General features: G+C 46.3%; 1 protein-coding gene across 1 annotated transcript in view; it reads left to right on the plus strand.

Annotated features, from left to right (window-relative positions):
* Positions 1–15,527, plus strand: part of LOC123764810 (DNA-dependent protein kinase catalytic subunit) — a 746,996-nt gene extending 731,469 nt beyond the window's left edge. The window contains exons 49-50 of the mRNA XM_069302649.1: positions 9,232–9,418; positions 11,574–15,527. Of these exons, the coding sequence (XP_069158750.1) occupies positions 9,232–9,418; positions 11,574–14,870 (3,484 nt within the window). The 3' untranslated portion in view covers positions 14,871–15,527. The remainder of the gene's footprint in view (positions 1–9,231; positions 9,419–11,573) is intronic.
* Positions 15,528–18,347: the final 2,820 nt, after the last annotated feature.

Genomic DNA, 18,347 nt, shown 5'->3' on the forward strand with positions numbered 1-18,347 from the left:
CTCTGTGCGTCACAATTACAATCCTATGCTATTTATTTAGATGATACTTAGATGAATCATTTTCTGCGTTCAGTGATGATGCATCTGATACAAATAGCATAGATGAACAGTGTTAGCGGCTTCCATGGTGGTGTTTTCCATAGATATTTTCAAGAATACCTGAATCTCTTCCTAACTGACGGACACTCTTGAGGCCAGCTGAATCTCTTCCTGACTGACAGACACTCTTGAGGCTAGCTGAATCTCTTCCTGACTGACGGACACTCTTGAGGTAAGCTGAATCTCATCCTGTGTGGGACATTACAAAGCAATCTTTTCAAGACTACCTTACAAATTGATCTTTTCCTATAATCTTTTCAGTACTACCTTACGCTTTACAAATTTGGCTACATACAACCTACAAGTACTAAAGCCAAGGGTGTACATGAGTGCGTTATTTGCAAGCACACAGAATGAAGAAACAGGAAGCGAAAATTTATCTGTACCTGGTGCACCGAGAGCGAAGTCACTCTGTGTACCATGGGATACTTCGTTGATTATTACTCACTTCCGAAGTACTGAGTGTGTAATACAGTGTGTTGCTGTGTAAATAGTGTGTGAAACTGTACATATTGTAATTTTAGTGAATTTTTCTCAGGTAATATTGCTACAGTAAACATTTCTGGGGGAAGCCCCTACGGCTTCCCGGAGCTATCCATGGCAGATATGGATACCATAACTATTTTGCATCAGTCGATGTGGGTGGAGTTCTAGGCCTACCGGGGACCACGAGCCAGAACCTGGCCCCCTCAGAGAGGCACGGGGAGCAATGGCCCATAGAAATGCACATGTGATTTGGAGCATTCTATATCTGCCATCGACCGGGACAGGCACCCAGAAAGGTAAGCACCACAAAACAAACCCCTATTCTGGTTAACAACAAAAATCGACAAACGAGTGGACAGAACTCCCCAGGAAAACGAACTAACAAGCATGACGTCACACGAGCCGCGCCGCATGTCTGCGCAGCTCCCCCCTCCCCGGGAGGGGGAAGGGGGAGCCCCAGACCCCCGCGCCGGCGATCCCCACCCCAGTTCCTCGGCTGATGGGATAATGCACGGTCGTGTGGCTCCAGCTTCGGTCTTGTCTCAGTGCTGTTACTTGTTTGCAGTGCTGCTCTTACGGTGGTCGTGTGAGCTGGGAGTAGTATTCTCAGGTACTCAGGCTGCATGTGCTAAGGGTCACCTTCCCTGAGTGCCCTGTAAGTACCGCCCTTGGGGCTTGGGGTTGCCTTCCACAAGCCACCTTGGGTCTACCTCTGTTGGCTTTTCGCTGCTTGGCGTTTGGCCGCCCCAAGGGTTTGGGGGTTTTACTCCCTTGTTTACCTTGGGGTAAGTGGTAGTTATAGCACTGGTGGGGGCACAGGATACTGCATACCTAGTTTTCACCTATGTCAGCGGCCGGCTCTGTTCCCTCTGGGTACGTTGTCCACTTGTGTGGTTTTTCTTTTATATTTGTTTTTGCCTGGTAGAGGGGGTCTGCCTTCTGTTCCCCCCCCCCCTTATATTAGGTTCGTTTGTGTGGTGGCACCCCCTGCTTCGCCCTCACGGGTGGACACGTCCTGTGGGTTCAGCTTTAGCAGTTTGCTTGGTAGTTCGGGGTGCCAGTTAGCAGTGCCCTGCCTGGGATAACCCTTAGCAGACCCAGTCTAGGGGCCCCTGGGAAACCCTCTGGGGGCTCTCGGGTCCGGTAGTGGAGACCCTTGCGTTCCCTCTCGCTTTGTGCGAGTTGAGGGTTGCTCTGTCCCTTTGTCTCAGGGTGACTCTCCTTGTTTTTGTCTCCGTCATGCTGCCTGTTAGGTCGGTAACACATTCGACCCCGAGTCCTGCGAGCTTTGTTGCTTGTTCGTGACTCCATTCACCCAGTCTGCTGATGAATTCCCGTGGGTGCAGGCGGCTCGCGCGTTGCAGGGTAGGATGTTGCAACGCGCTCTGGTTTGTCGCTTCCCCAGACGCCCCGATGCTTCCCCGCTTGTGTAGGGACCCAGACTTGGGGGTTTTGGTCGCTCCGGCCTTGGTTCTTCCAAGCCCCCCCTTGTTTTTCCCCCTCCTGCTTTTGGCCCCTACGCATCTGCAGGCTTCAGGGTCGGGGCGGGGTTAGAGGTTTTGAGACTTGGGCGGTTTCGGGGGTTGCCCCGTCCGGGGTAGCTGCGGAGGCATTCAAGTCTGTTCCTCCGGCCGATGCTCCGGGGTCTGACCAGTGGGCCCCTTCTCTTCCAGCTCTCTCGGCTGCCCCGGCTTTTTCTTGTGGGGCCGGGGCTTTGGAGGTTGACCCGGGGCCTGGTGTAGTGGCTCCTAGGGTTGGGTAGGAGCGGCCTTTTGGGCCATGGGCTCCATTGCGCCCCACCTGGATTTCCGTCCTTCTGAGCGTGGCTTACTGTTGCGAGGAGTGGGGGTTTTCTTTTCCCCCTCTGCGTACGATTTGGGCTTGGGTTCTGCTCCTCCCCGGGTTCAGTTCCGTCTTCCGGAGGTTTTCGGCTAACCGCATCTCTTCGCCTGCGGTGCGGTTGGCCTTTGCGGCTTACCTCCTGCGTGAGTTTGCCTCCATACTGGTTCCTTCTGTTCTAGGACAGGTTGGGTTCTTTGTAGCCGTTTGGGCTCCTTTGTAGCCGTTGGGCTACTGTCGCCAGTTGGGCTGCTTCTCGCCTTGTTGGGCTGCTTCTCGCCTTGTTGGGCTGCTTCTCGCCTTGTTGGGCTGCTTCTCGCCTTGTTGGGCTGCTTCTCGCCTTGTTGGGCTGCTCTCGCCTTGTTGGGCTGCTTCTCGCCTTGTTGGGCTGCTTCTCGCCTTGTTGGGCTGCTTCTCGCCTTGTTGGGCTGCTTCTCGCCTTGTTGGGCTGCTTCTCGCCTTGTTGGGCTGCTTCTCGCCTTGTTGGGATGCTTCTCGCCTTGTTGGGCTGCTTCTCGCCTTGTTGGGCTGCTTCTCGCCTTGTTGGGCTACTTCTCGCCTTGTTGGGCTACTTCTCGCCTTGTTGGGCTACTTTTCTTTCGCGTCCTGCGCATGCGCCATGGGAGTTTGTATTGGTTCCGGGCGGTGTGCACACGTGTTCTGCATACATTTTCTCTGGGGGGGCTTCGCCTCTCGCTCTTTTCTTAATCCAATCCGTGCCCCATTGTTTTGGGGGTGTTCTGGAGTGCTGCTGTTTGAAAGTCACAAGGTTTTTCCCCCGCGTTCGGGTGGGGAGCCTCCTTCGCCGCTCCCCTCCTCTCCAGCATGGGCGCCCTGGACGCCTCCGGCGGCTACGGACTCGAAAGTTTGCGTCATGGCCCTTCAGCGCCTATGTTCTGCAGGTGAGTTGGTGCGGTTTGGCGTCTCCTTCGTCCTGACGCTGTTTTTGTTTTTGGAAGAAGGAATGGGTGTACATACGTACTTGAGAACGTGGACCGTACCACCCGAGGTGCCTACTGCAGGGCTATAAGCCCATACAGAACAGCTCTTGTTTTCTCCTCCTGCTTCCTTCCTCAGTTCACGGGTGTCTGCGGGTGGCCTCTTGGCCCTTCCGAGGCGGCTCCTGCCTGTACTCATCCTGCCCCTCTCCTATGCTTGTCTAACCTTGCTTGAGTTCGGGGCCCCGCCTCCACCTTGTTCTACGGTGCAACGGTGGGGGTGCCTGTTTGGTGGTACAGTTTTCCTGTGTCGAGGGTGTTTTGTGCTCGCCTCCTTGTGCTTGCAGGATTGGGTTCTGGCTCTTTGGTTCCGCCTCTTCCCTGTCGTTTGCCTGTCGAGCGGATTCTGTGCTTCATGGGCGCTCTCGTCTCTGCTCTTGGGGCTGTGTATGGGGTCAGCCCAAGTTGGGCTGCCTAATGTGTTCCTTCGATTGCCTGTTACACTGCACACGTTTCTTCTACCGTCCCTGTGGCTCAGTTGGGTGCTCGGTTTCTGCCTGTGTCCCCTTGTGTGCCACTCGTGTACGATTTATCTTTATCTTCTGTCACTTCCTCAGGGAGTGTGGTGACGTTTTGCTGCGGTTTTGGTACTGCAGCTGCGTGTCGGAGTTGGTTGTGGCATTATGTTCGGGCCTTCCGTGCTCCCTCTGGAGCCCTCCTTCCTTGCCGGTCTTGCTGTGCCGGGCCTGGTTTTTCCATGTTCCTTGGATTCTCTGTCTTATCCTCGCCTCGTTGTGCTGGCTGGGGATGAGCTTGCCCCTCGCCTATCCTTCGTCTTGCCCCTCGCCTATCCTCCCATTTCAGTTCAAGTTCCAGAGCCAAGTGGGCTCCCTTCCTTTGTGTTTTTCACGGCTGCCCCGGGGTTTTTCTTGACGCTGGGGCTTTGAGGGGACAGCTCGGCCCTGGGGCCTGTAGGGTGGGTTCCCGGGGCTGGGGTGGGGCTAACGTGAGGGGCCTTAGGCCCCGTTGGTCCCCGCCGGGGTAATTCTACCCCTCTGGGCGGGGCTTGCAGTTTTGTGGTGGGGGGTTTTTCCGTTCCCCCTCTCCGCACGTGCTTTGTGGGCATCGGCCCCTCCCTGGGCTCGGTTTCCTTGTCCATTGTGCCCGTTGTTTCCATCCTGTCGGTGGGTGCTTTTCTACGGTCTTCGCCCCTTTTCTGGGACGGGCCTTCTCCGTCATGTCCCCCTCTTCTTGGGGTTTCTGCATGACTTTTGGTCTCGGGTGCGACGGGGTTTTTGTGCCTTCGTCCTTTGTGTTTGCTTCTTTTTGTTCTCGAAGGTTCGGGACGGTTTTGCTCCTTCCCTTTTTCTGGTACGTCTGTCGTCATTCGGTCCTTTCTAGGGCTTGTGGGTCCTCTTCCTGGCAGCTTCTGGGTATTTGGCCTTCTTGTTCTTTTGTGCATATCTCTTCTCTTCGCGCTGTCTCGGCGCTACTCATTTTCCTGGGGGCGATTTTGCTCCTCTTAATGAGTCTTTTCGCTCCTGCCCTTCTGCGGGAAGTTGGTGCGGGGTGGCTCCTTATGCGGGTTCCTTCCCTGTTGGCTGCACTTGTGGCGGTGGACTTGCACGCTTGTGGCATTTTGGTTTTGGTCCTGCATTTTCTTTTCCCTCCTGGGGCTGTCATAAGATTGGCTTGCGGAGGATGTAGAGGCGCTTGGGGCCGTTCCTGGGTCTGGCGGCTTGGTTTCTGCTGCTAGCTTTCGGTATCGATGTTCCTTCTGCGCCGTTTCGCAGGCTGTCTCGTGCGTTGTTTCACCTCCGGCCTGCTTAGGCACTGCCTGTGCCGTCCTGGTCTTTGGACAGGGTGCTCTCCTGTTTTTCTTCTCCTTGGTGGCTGTGGCTCCTTGGGTTCAGGTTTGCTTTGCCTCGGCTCTCTTTTTATGTTGGCATTGGCCTCTGGAGTCGTGTAGCAGAGCTTCATGCTCTTCTCAGGCGCAGTGGTTTTCGGCTGCTATGGTCGTGGTCATAGGTTTCTTCGTCTGCGGCCATTCTCCCTTTTTCTGGCGAATGATGTGCCTGCTGCTTTCTGAAGGGGACCTTGAGTTGTTGTCTCGACTTCGTGTTGAGGAGTGGTTCACCGACCGCCTCCCGGGTATGTCCCCTTGTTTTCTTAGGTAGTCTTTGATGAAGTAGCTCCGGGGAGCCGTAGGGGTTCCCCCAGAAAACCAGCGTTGAATGTAATGAAACGCCATTTTCTGGGTGAGTCCCGGAGGCTCCCCGGCACCCTCCCGCCCTCCGGTCGGCGGGTTTTTTCGTGGTTTTGATATCCAGCCTCAGAACTGGGGCGGGGATCGCCGGCGCGGGGATCGCCGGCGCGGGGGTCTGGGGCTCCCCCTTCCCCCACCCAGGGAGGGGGGAGCTGCGCAGACATGCGGCGCGGCTCGTGTGACATCATGCTTGTTAGTTCGTTTTCCTGGGGGAGTTCTGTCCACTCGTTTGTCGATTTTTGTTGTTAAGCAGAATAGGGGTTTGTTTTGTGGCGCTTACCTTTCTGGGTGCCTGTCCCGGTCGATGGCAGATATAGAATGCTCCAAATCACATGTGCATTTCTATGAGCCATTGCTCCCCGTGCCTCTCTGAGGGGGCCAGGTTCTGGCTCGTGGTCCCCGGTAGGCCTAGAACTCCACTCACATTGATTAATGCAAAATAGTTAGGGTATCCATATCAGCCATGGATAGCTTCGGGGAGCCTCCGGGACTCACCCAGAAAATGGCGTTTCATTACGCTGGTTTCATTGTGGACACATTACTGACACACGTTTCACAGTTCCATGGAACATTATGAACGTTCTACTGTATACATATTGTAAAGGACACAAATATGCATCATATACGATAAAAAACAAATAAAACCGCATTGGAAATACATAAAACAAATAATTGAAAATATATTTGTGGCAACACACGGTGCTTGAATGGCCCGCGCGACCATGTCTGGGCGAGTCACGCACGGGCGACCAGGCCCTGATGACGTCACAGCGCACCTTGTCCACGTCCCTACAGCCAAAGTAAGTGAAATTTGGTATTTATTTTTACATAGACATGTTCAGGGAAGGGAATTTATCATTTTACGAAGAAAAAATAATTTTTGGGGAACACTTTATTTCATGCGCACAGGGGGAATTTCTCAATAAACTCCGTGCAGCACGGTGGTTAATATAAGATCATATATTTACTAACATATTATATTTTTGCCATGTGATTTATTATGGACATTTCTTGATATTTTAATGGCTTATCTTTTGATACGTATTAGTATCTAATTTATTGTGTAAGTAATGCATTAGTGTCTTTGTAATGACTGGGCCGCGGGGATGCTAAGCCCCGAAAACACCTCAAGGTACTGTAACTTTAAAGCAGCATGGCGGAGGCAAAACCGTTGTGTCACCCCGAGACAAGGGGACAGAGCAACCTTCAACCTCGCACGAAGCGAGAGGGGACTTGGAGGTCACATCCATTGGACCAAGTAACCCCCCATGGGGTTTCCTAGGGCCATTGGACCCAGGGCCATTGGCTCATCTAGCAGTTCATGTCCGAGGGGTGTCCAACATCCTGGCAGACGGCCTGTCCTGGTTCGTTGCCCTGTCCATGGAATGGACGGTCGACACCGACTCCTTCAGTTGGTTCTGCCAGACGTTCGGGCGCCCGGAGGTGGACCTCTTCGCGTCAGCATGGTTGAGGTTTCTTCCGGTATATGTAGCGCCCTTCCCCGACTGCGCAGCTGTTGGGATCGACGCCTTTTGACAGGACTGGTCGAGGTGGAGGTTCCTGTACCTTTTTCCCCCGGTTCAGCTGTTGCTGAACCAGCTGTTGCTGTCGATTGGAGACTTACCAGGGAAGAGTAGTCCTCTTGGCCCCATGGTGGCCGGCCCAGCTGTGGTTTCAGGTGCTGCTTGCCCGGTGTCCGAACCTGGAGGCTTTTTGCAGCTCCGCCTCTTTCAGGAGAACGGCCTGGTCCAGTACGAGACTGGTTCACTCTTCTCTGCGAATCTTCGCGTTTGGTGTTTTTGACTCGTGTTTATTACCATCTCTATGGTGCTCAGGTGGCTTCCTTGCTGGTTTCCCACCTGCGGGCTTCCTCTCAGCGGCAGTATGAGGTTTTTTGGCAGTCCTTCCGGTTCTTTTTGTCCTTTGTTCTTCACTTTTGGTTCGGGTGGTGTTCAAATTATTTCTTGGTTGTTCCAGGACCGTCATCTTATGCCTAATACTGTCGCCTCATATCGTGTGGCGCTGGCGGAGTCGCTGCAGCTTGCTTTTGGTATCGATGTTACTTCTACGCAGTTTCGTAAGCTGTCTCATGCGTTATTTCACCTTGACCTGCTCATGCGCCGCCTGAGCCGTCCTGGTCTTTGGACAGACTGCTCTCCTATCTTTCTTCTCCTCGGTTTGTTGTGGCCCCTTCGGTTCAGGATTGTTTTGCTAAAACTTTTTCTGTTGCCTTTGGGGTCGTGTGGCAGAGCTTCATGCTCTTCTCCAGCGCAGGGGTTTTTGCTCTTTTGGTCGTGGTCATAGGTATGTCTGTCTACAGCCGTCTCCTTCTTTTCTGGTGAAGAATGAGACTGCTGCCTTCTGGAAAGGTCCTTGGGTTGTTGATGCTTGGCTGGTCAGGCCGGGGTTTCATCATGTGTTGTGTCCGGTTGCGGTCCTCCGCCATTATCTGTGCGCCACGGCTTCTGTGTTCGGGGCGCTCTTTGAGTTGATCCGGTTTCCTTTCTTCTCTGTTCGTGGGTTCGGGTCTCTCAGATTGTCTGCATGGGTAATTAAATCCAGCCAGCCTGCGGTCTATCCCCATGCCCATGACGTTCGTAAGTTTGCTGCTCTTGCTGCCATCTTTGGCAATATGTCTTGGGCTGACATTCGGGCACGGACTTTTTGGCGGTCAAACAGGGTCCTGGCAGCACGGTACCTTGTAAACGTTCCTGGGCCCAGTCGGGCCTGTGTTCCATTGGGTCGGCAGTTGCGGCCCATTGTTTCGACTTCGAGTTGAGGAGTGGAGCACCAACCGCCTCCCAGGTAAGTCCCCTTTTTTCTTTTGTTGTCTTTGGTGAAGTAGTTCCGGGGAGCTATAGGGGTTTCCCCCAGAAAATCAGTGTTGAATGTAATGAAACGACATTTTCTGGGTGAGTCCCGGAGGCTCCCCGGCAACCCTCGCTTCATCCGGTCAGCGTTTCTTTCGCGGTATTTGATATCCAGCCTCAGAACTGGGGTGAGGATCGCCAGTGCGAGGGGTCTTGGGCTTCCCCTTCCCCCTCTCAGGGAGGGGGGGGAGCTGCGTAGACATGCGGCGCGGCTCGTGTGACGTCATGCTTGTTTGCTCGTTTTTCTTTTAGGGAGTTCTGCCCACTCGTTGGAAGCTTTTCATTGTTAATCAGAATAGGGGTTTGTTTTGTGGCGCTTACCTTTCTGGGTGCTTGTCCTGGTTGATGGCAGATATAGAATGCTCCAAATCACATGTGCATTTCTATGGGCCATTGCTCCTCATGCCTCTGTGAGGGGCGTCAGGTTCTGGCTCGTGGTCCCCGGTAGGTCTAGAACTCCACCCACATCGACTGATGCAAAATAGTTATGGTATCCTATCAGCCATGGATAGCTCCGGGGAGCCTCCGGGACTCACTCAGAAAATGGTGTTTCATTGCATTCAACGCAGGTTTTTTGAGAGAGGGGGGTCTAGGGAGGGGGAGAGTATAATATGATGTTAGTCACTGGCATACAGGAATAATGTTGTGTGTGTGTGTGCAGCTCTAATCTGGATGTTGGAAATCTGTTTACTACATAAGTATGGAACATGACTTGGTAATTCTTTCTTTTTAGACTATACAAGAATCTAGATATGTGGGATGTGGTCCGAGGCATTGTTCAAGGAAAATTAGGCAGCATAAAGGAAGAGACAAGAGCAGCACTTGAGGCGGAGGCTACGAACAATCATGTGCAAGCCTTCTTACATTATCGAAATGCACTCAGCACTACAGACTGGGAGGAAGAACCAGAGCCAGCAGAGGTCAGTACACACAGAGGTTAACCCTTAAATGGCGCATAGCTATATACCATTTGACACCCACAGGCGCATACCAAAAAAAAAAAAAAAATTATTTTTTCTTCCTAACCTGTAAATTTGTGTTCACTGATCACAAGAAAAATAATAAAAAAATCGTAAGTGGCATATATTGCCCGGTATAGGGCGGGGAATTCTGGCAAAAAATAAGCGCTGACTCAGCATGCGTCCCAGGCGATCTGTTGATCGCCAGCTGTCAGGCCGGAGTTGCCACAAAGAGATAATTACCTAATTATTTCAATATCTCCGATTGATTTTTCGTAGTTTTTTGCTGTAATATTATTCAATAGTGTGTAGTGTGATATATTTATATAATAAAATGAGTGAATCATTGCTGTACTCAAAAATATGGTGTGCATATTGTTGATTCAATTATGTTCATCAATCAGTGAACAAATACTTTGTCGGTTATTACACTATAAGCACAGGTTATATATAAGTATCTGCATGTTTTGTTCACTATAACGAACCACTAAGTAGCTATTATGAGTCAAAGAGTAACGAGGAGTGACCGCCGTGTACCAGCCAGCCACTCCCACCCTCCCTCCAGTCATCTGACTCACCCACATTCTCCTCCCACAATAATGTTTTTGCTATAATTCACTATATACAGACGTTATATATAAGTATTTACATGTTTTGTTCACCATAACTGTACATCTAAGCTTGTATGGTGGGTAAAGGCGCAAAGACGTAGGACCTCACACAGTCAGCTGATGGCTGCTGCCCTCAAGGCCAGACGCACTAATATTTCTCCTCCATCAATACTGTGTGGTTTTATTATGCTATATACACACATTATATATAAATATCTACCTGTTTTATTCACCATACTTGTACAAATAAACTGGTATGGTGCCCAAAGACCATCGTGGTAACCAGTAAACAACACCGTCGTCTGCACGGTGGCTTCGTGCAGACGACACCACCGCCCGCACCAAAATGGCGGCTCTAAACCCTCTCTTGCTGTTTATACCCTCTATACACACGTTATATATAAGTATCTACATTTGTGTTCACCATAGCGAACCACTAAGCTGGTATGCTGAGTGCAGTCAATAAAAGGTGACCACACACAGTCAGAAGACATCGCCACCAGACCCCCTCCCACAGCATTACTCCTCCCTCCATGGCGCACAGCGCTAAATATCACCACAATCCTGCTATTATCAGAACCCTGGTCAGTTTTATCACAGTCAGGGGTCTTCTGTAATAATATCATCGCTACATAATAGCATGAACAAGTATATTTTGGCATTTTTAGGCGATGCTGTGGTCACAAGCTGAACAGCAGTGCTGTTAGCTCATGCTGCGTGCGTCAGGCTTGGTTGCTCACTCAATACTGAGACCAATAACACCCGGGAGTTTGGCCCACGATTTTTTTTAAGAATGGCGTCTTGTTTACAAGAGCCCTGATGAAGGTGTGGTGAACCCCGTGTATCCGCGGGCCGTTTAAATCTTGCGTAGTACTCCAAAGCATCACATGATGTGATGCACAATTTACTGCAAGTCGGTCAAAGCATCATATGATGCGATGCGCAATTGAAGGGTTAAACAAAACTCTAAAAAAAAAAATTAAATAAGCAATGCATAAATTATTTTTATTTCTTACAACACAATCTTCCCTAAGCTTTCAGAGTAAATTGGCTAAATGAAAGTAGCACATGTAAATGTTGTGCAGTCATCCATCATTACATGAATATAAATGTTGTGCAGTCATCCATCATTACATGAATGTAAATGTAGAGCAATCATCTCTCAATACACAAATGTAAATGTAGTGCAGTCCTCCATCATTACATAAATATGAAAACTGTATATGCATTGTTTTGTAGTCTATTGTATTGTGTGCTCTAGTGGTAGAATAATTACTGTACATGCACCTGTGTATCCCATTCCCCACAGAAAATTGATAATTATATTCTAATTGGATTACTTCAATTGAGTACCGGTAGATATAATTTATGGCGGTGTATAAAAACACCAAGAGCTAATTAGTTGGCTTTTTGGTGGTGGCCCCCTCAGTGGATCCCTAGAACTTGTGCACTTAATCTCCAGGGCCAAATTTTCAATAAACTAATGCAGCACACTCACATTTCAGAACCGCATATGGGAAGAATGGTATACATCATGTGCTGGAATGCTTGGTCAGTGGTCAGAGCTTGAAAACTTTGTAGAAAATCGCTTTCTAAAAGATGACAATGGACAAGTGAATTTGGACCTCGTATGGCTCCTTCCACGGCCAACTGCTGCTGTCCTACCTGCCTTGGTTCATTCCAAACTAATGAATATTTTAGGTGGGGCAGAATCTGATGGAAACCTTTGTAACTTCATTGATAAAGCCATGGTAGAGCCTCGGCATCGAGCATTGTTAGAAGGAGATTTATCTCTTCAGTTAGCTGTGTTGTCAGCACACCAACAGAAAATTGAGCAAGCCCAGTCTTATTTAGATGCAGCTGTGTCTAGCACACTTCTCACGCTGGCTCAGTATTCTCATTTAACCCCTAAGCCTCTCATAGCCACATTACGCAATGTCCAACTATTAACAGAAGTTGGTGACTTTTTTAATACTATCAAGCATGCTGGGAAGGACTTCTACTCTAACAAAGTGAAAAAGACTGTCACCCACTGGAAAAAGCATGAGGTAGGCCTTAGAGACACCTCTCTACTGATCCAGTGCTTGTCTTCTTACCGAGATCTTTATGTCCACTGTCTTGAAAAAGAATTATCAAAGGACTTTCAAGATGATATTCCACAGCTTATTAAAGATGCAAAGATCTCTATTCACAGATCTGTTGTAAAAGCAGCTCTCCAAAACACTAATTATCATTTGGCTGCTAGGCATTTAAAAAAGCTAAAGCCATTATGTGAAGATAGTTGTTCACTGGCTCAGTTCTATCTTCTGATGGCAGAAACAAACATCCTTCGAGGACGTGGTAAACAAAGCAATCGCTTGCAGTACTTGGTGGAAGCCTGGGCAAAATTCTTGGGTAAAGTTAATGATATGGCAGTCTGTGAGCAGAATGCTGGAATTGAGGTACAATATCTGAAACTGGAGAGCTCTTTATGCCTTGAGATATGTGAAACTATCCATGAAATGGGTGACAGTTGGGATCTGGAAGACCAATACATGCTAGTATTGGCAAATAAATTTGTAAATGCTAAGAGTAGGGAATTGTGGTACACCGAACTCCTTGAATGCAGCTACAAGAGTCTTAACCTTGCTGTGAAATGTGCGGAAGATAAATTACTCCATACATTTAATGATAAAGTAGAAGAAATGCACAACTTCGGTAAAGATGTTCATGTGGTACTGGCAAAGTATTGTGAAGACTGTTTAGAAAACTGGAAAGACCATGTAAATGCTCAGGAATACTCAAAGTCTTTAATAATAAATATTTTGAAGGCAATGTCATTAGGGTCACGCGATGCACATTTTCATTTTCCACGCATCATTAACTTGATGGAAGAGAATCCAAGTCTCGTATCAATCTTCCAGAAAGAATCCGAGAGGGTTCCTGTTTGGATGTTCCTTCTTTGGTTGAGTCACATTCTCATTTATGTTGATAAAGCTCCTGGCCCTGCTCTGCAACCCATTGTTGAGAAATTGGCTGCAGAATACCCTCAAGCCGTTTACTACCCATTTGGAATTAGTAAGCAAAACTACGATTATACCAGTGATAGTGGTAAGTCTGCAAAGGTAATGTGTCAGAAGGTGGAATTTCTCTTGAGCAGGAACAACCTTCTTCAACAATTTGTGTCTGCTGTATCACTGGTAGCGGTACCAGCTATTGCTTGCAAGGATGCAATTAACAATCTCCAACATGAGATGGATAAGAAGAAAATTGAAGAGTCTTTAAGAAAGGTTGAAAGTAGTTTCATAAAAGTGAACAATAGGTCTACAAAAGGCTCTGCAGGTGAGAAGGGTGAAGCATATATCAAGCTGGATAGAATCAGAAAAGATGTAGCTACAGCATTTAAAGAGAGATTTGGAGATAACATGAAGAAACTCGAGACAATGTCTGTCATAGATATTAAGAAAGCCTTACAAGTGAAAATGATTCTTAACCAGGATGATATGAAAAAACTGCCAAAACAGCTGAAAGCTTATTCACCATGGTTATCAAATTTCCAAGCTTCTAAATATTCACATGTACTTGAATTACCAGGTCAGTATTCTGGAATGTCCAAACCTTTACCTGAATATCATGTTAAAATCTCTAGTTTTGATGAAAACCTATTGCCAATGACTTCACTTCGTGTTCCGGTGAGAATTGTTGTTCGAGGAAATGATGAAAAAGATTATAAATTCCTTGTCAAGTGTGGCGAAGATCTACGAACTGATCAGAGAATGGAACAAATGTTTACACTAATGAACAGTGTGTATACTATTTCTTCTCTGTGTTCTCTCACAACCTCACAACCTCTTTTGGACACATACCAAGTTGTGCCACTCACTATGGAGGTTGGACTCTTGCAGTGGGTGGAATCTACTCAACCTTTAAAGGAATTTATGATTGAATCATTCCGAGATGATGAGAAAAAGTACTACAGTGATGCAAGAGGCCTTTATAGTAAAGGGGAACACTGGGATATTTCAAAAAAGAGTAAAAAGAAGGATGTAGTAAAGAATTACGAGAATGTGGTCAATAAAATTCCATGGGATATTTTACGTCGTGGATTTGTTAAACTGTCAAGTAGCAGTGAAGGCTTCTTTGCTCTGCGTAGTGCTTTTGCAGTCAGTTATGGTACATTATGTATATCACATTGGCTTCTTGGGATTGGTGATCGCCACTGTGGGAATACATTAGTCAACTTGAAAACTGGCCGTGTAGTTGGCATTGATTTTGGACACCATTTTGAGTCTGCTGTGCAATTCCTTCCTTGTCCAGAGCTAATGCCTTTTCGACTTACTCCTCTAATTGTCAACATGTTCCAGCCTGTAGGTCATGTAGGAATGCTACGGGAGATAATGGTTGCTGCACTTGGAGCTCTTAAGGAGTCGCGGCATGTGTTAATTGCTGTCTTAGAAGCATTTGTTAAGGAACCAACAGAAGATTGGTTAGGTTTTGTGAGACGTCAAGAAGGTAATGTTGAAAACAGTAATGTAGAAATGTTTTCAAAGTATCGTATTAAGTTGCTAAAGAATAAGTTGCATGGCATCAATCCTGCTGTGGTGACAATGTGGGCTGTTTCTCAGAACAAAAAAGTCAAGAGTGACTCCACTATTTTGGAATGCCTTCGAGGAGTAGTTCTTGGAAGTGAAGGAGAGAACTTGCGGGTTGATATGGGGAAGGATGGCCTGAGTATTCACCAGCAAGTAGATGTTCTTTTGGAACAAGCCTGTGACCCAAATATCCTTGGAAGAACTTGGATTGGTTGGGATCCTTTCATGTAAATTTTTATTTTGTTATATTGTATACAGTATATAAGTTGACCACACTTTTAATTTAAATATTTTGGATGTTATTCACTGATTTGTGTGTCCATCCTAGTGTTTTACTGCAGTACTTTACAAACACCGAAATGTTAACATAGTTATATATTACAAGACAAAAAAAAAAAATGGCAGGTATATTCATAGAAGAAAAAATGTTTTATGAATATACTTAAAATGTTCTATTAATGATATTCGACGTGTTAACCAATTCATAAAACAGGAACTGTTTGCCAAAATTGATTGGGTTGATTTTGCCATCTTATTGTGAATGTTTTATTTTACAGCAGTTTTAGTGAAACTTATTTATTGATATTGTATTAGAACTATTCTAGCCTTGGAAGATTACAAAATTGGCTTGAATATATCATGTAAAAGATCAATACAGTACATCAAAGTACAGCTAATTAACAAGCTGTAATGATTTTAAAATAAATTTAAACTTCAGTTTTGCCATTTAATTTGTTGAAATGTTATGTACTGCAAATAGTTAAAGCAATAATTCATTGTTCTTGAAATCTATGTACTGTATAATTATATGATTATATAAGAAAATATAGTAGTATTTTAGGGTTTTATTACATTGTATATGTATTAAAAACTTTGGATTACTGAGAATTGTCTCTAATTATTGCTATTAACCTTATCAGAAAACTAACTTCTTGGAAAGCCTCTTGTGGCTCCTTGAAGCCTTTACCTTGGCATTGCTCCCAACTGCTAGGTCAAATCAGTCGCAGAACTATGTTTGGCTTTCGAGGGACCAGAGCCAGATCCTGGCTACCCTCATGGAGGCACAGACAGTGGGTGAAACCGCCTTCACTCCACGGGGAAAAACATCCAAAATACAAGGGGTCATTCCATCTCAAATCGCCAAAAAGTCACCTATGGCTCCCACTCGACCCTCTCCAAATGCCATGAAACTTTGTAGTAAGATTGCCCTTGACCGCAAATGACACTTTGCCAAATATTAGAGCTCAATCTGCTTTGGTTCTTAACACTTTGGCGTGCCCCGCACGCCACCCCTCAACTGTGCGATTTGGGTCCCAGCGTTTCATGGGAGCGCGTGTTAATTCTGAAAAGTGTATACTCTCTTCAACTTTGTCACCTTAATTCTCGTCCTACGAGATTAAATTTGGTATCATTGTGTTCGCAATAGAATTCTCAACAGCACTAAATGCATATAAACTCCAAAAGCCTGGCTAATTACCCGCAGCAAACAGAGAAAGTGCGAACGAGTTACCCAGGAGCGCACAAAAGCGATAAAATGTGTTCACTCTGGTCACCTCAATTTTCGTCCTAGGTCTTTCATTTTGGTATCAATGGGTTCGCAATAGAATTCTCTAGAGGAACATTAGCATATAAAATAAAAAACCTGGTCACGCTCCACCTGCCAACGAGTTGAAGACAGGCCACGCGTTAACCGCGAGTGAGCGCCCAGACGCCTTCCAGCTACACTCCCAATTCCTGCCCACAAGTGTTTAGTATTTAGTATTTTAGTATATGTAGTATTATAGTTTAGTATTTTTTGTGTAGTAGTTGTACATCACATAAGCATTGTAGATAGCCATTTGCACAAAATAGATGGTCATTTTCTTCATCCATTTGTGAGTTTTCCTTATGAAGTGATAATATTTGATCATTTGGTCAAAGTGATCAATACCTTTCATGTTTGTATTGTAGTCACAGATTGCATTCGGCTTGTTGACAGTTACCAAACAGTCCCTAAAAATCAGATAAAAACCTGATTTTTGGCAATTATTTTAGTGGATGACGCAATGCTGCGTCATCCCCGAGACTACCGACAGTAAACGGATGATGCAATGCTGCGTCATGCCCGTGCGAAAGTGTTAAATAATAGGTCCATATTCAATGGGCTCTCGTCCCATTAATGGGGAAGTACCACAAAAATGACCCATTTTGACCCTTTGTTAAATCACTTCTATTGCCTGTATGAGTGTGAAATTTGACATACCAGGGCAACGTTTTGGTGTAGAATATTGTTGTGTAATCGAAAAAGCAGTATGGGTTGCCATTCAGCTATTCATCCATGCTAAAATCACTGCCAAATTTTGTCGCGAGAAATTTTGACTCCAATTTGGAGACCACTTACTCATCACCAAAAGGTCTAAATACCATGATGATTTGCAACGATGTATAACAAGCAAAATATTATGCAGTGATGCAATAGCAACTTTGTTGTATCCATATGTCCAGAGGTGGCCCACTTGAAAGTTTGCCCAAAAAAATTTATGTGCAAAACTAGCCAACTTTCAAGGCAAAATATATCTATATGTGTCATTCCCTATTTGGTTTTGAATGATACAATTCAAAACCAAATACCAGATTTTTCTGTACTAGAGTAACTTTTATTTAGGTTGGGATTTGAATTCCTAGTTCAACCAGAGGACTCGGAAAATGACATACCTTGGTGCAATGTCGAAAAAATCAAATTATGATTCTCCATTATCTTTGTGCACTAATCATGACACTTTTTCTTTCCATTCTTTCTGGGACACATTCGACTAAATTCTTCACCCTCAAAAAACTATACTACCCTTTCCTTCACTTCCTCAGGAATTGACTTGCCCTGCATTTTCTTAGGAATTGCTAGTATTCCCTGTTATTCTTTCAGCTTCCTAGCTTTGCGAATCATGTATTCTGAAACTTTGAATTGCTCCATTGTCTATCAAAAAGATAGACCAGCTTTGTGGCACGAGGGTTAGGATTTGTATTTTTTCTTGGCGCTTTGCTACATGGAATTTTAGCTTCATTTCTTCAATGAGTTTATTGAAGTCTTGGCAGTTTGTGCACTGTTGGCTAGAGCTTGGTACCAACAGGTTTTGGCACTCAATATTTCCAATTGCAGCAATCTGCTCGGCAATTATTTCCCGTGCTTGGCTAGTCTTACGCTTTGCATAACCATGCTTATCCCTTGCACTAACTCGTTGATATTTAATAGGCGAGATGCCTAATACTGATAAACTTGTGTTTACACTTTCATGGATTTCCATATCAGCAGGGCCATCAGATTCAGTAGAGACTCACCTGCTTACTGTCGAATTCCTTTCTGCATGATGTGCACAACTTTTGGCCAGGCTTAATACTGACTTAAAGCATATCTGACATTTTCTCTACAGTAGCTACTGTGATTGGGCGCAAATCTTTTCGCTTTACATGGCATTTCTTCTTGAAGGGATTGCAGCAAATTTTTGCAAAAATTCAAATTTTGTCAACAGCAAAGCTTCATGATGGAGGCATACTGGAGATTCTCCATCCAAGTTCAGTTCACTTCGCTTTGCTATTAGTTTTTGATCTTCTGCACTATACTGTTTAGAAATTTCAAGTGTGTTGGGAGTGTAGGTTGTCAAGTGACGTTCAGAAGAGCCACGCTCATGGCTAGCAATAGCACATGGCAATAAACCAATGGAATCCTTATTC

This window comes from Procambarus clarkii, chromosome 48 (assembly GCF_040958095.1).
Source record: "Procambarus clarkii isolate CNS0578487 chromosome 48, FALCON_Pclarkii_2.0, whole genome shotgun sequence".
NCBI classification, from domain to species: domain Eukaryota; kingdom Metazoa; phylum Arthropoda; class Malacostraca; order Decapoda; family Cambaridae; genus Procambarus; species Procambarus clarkii.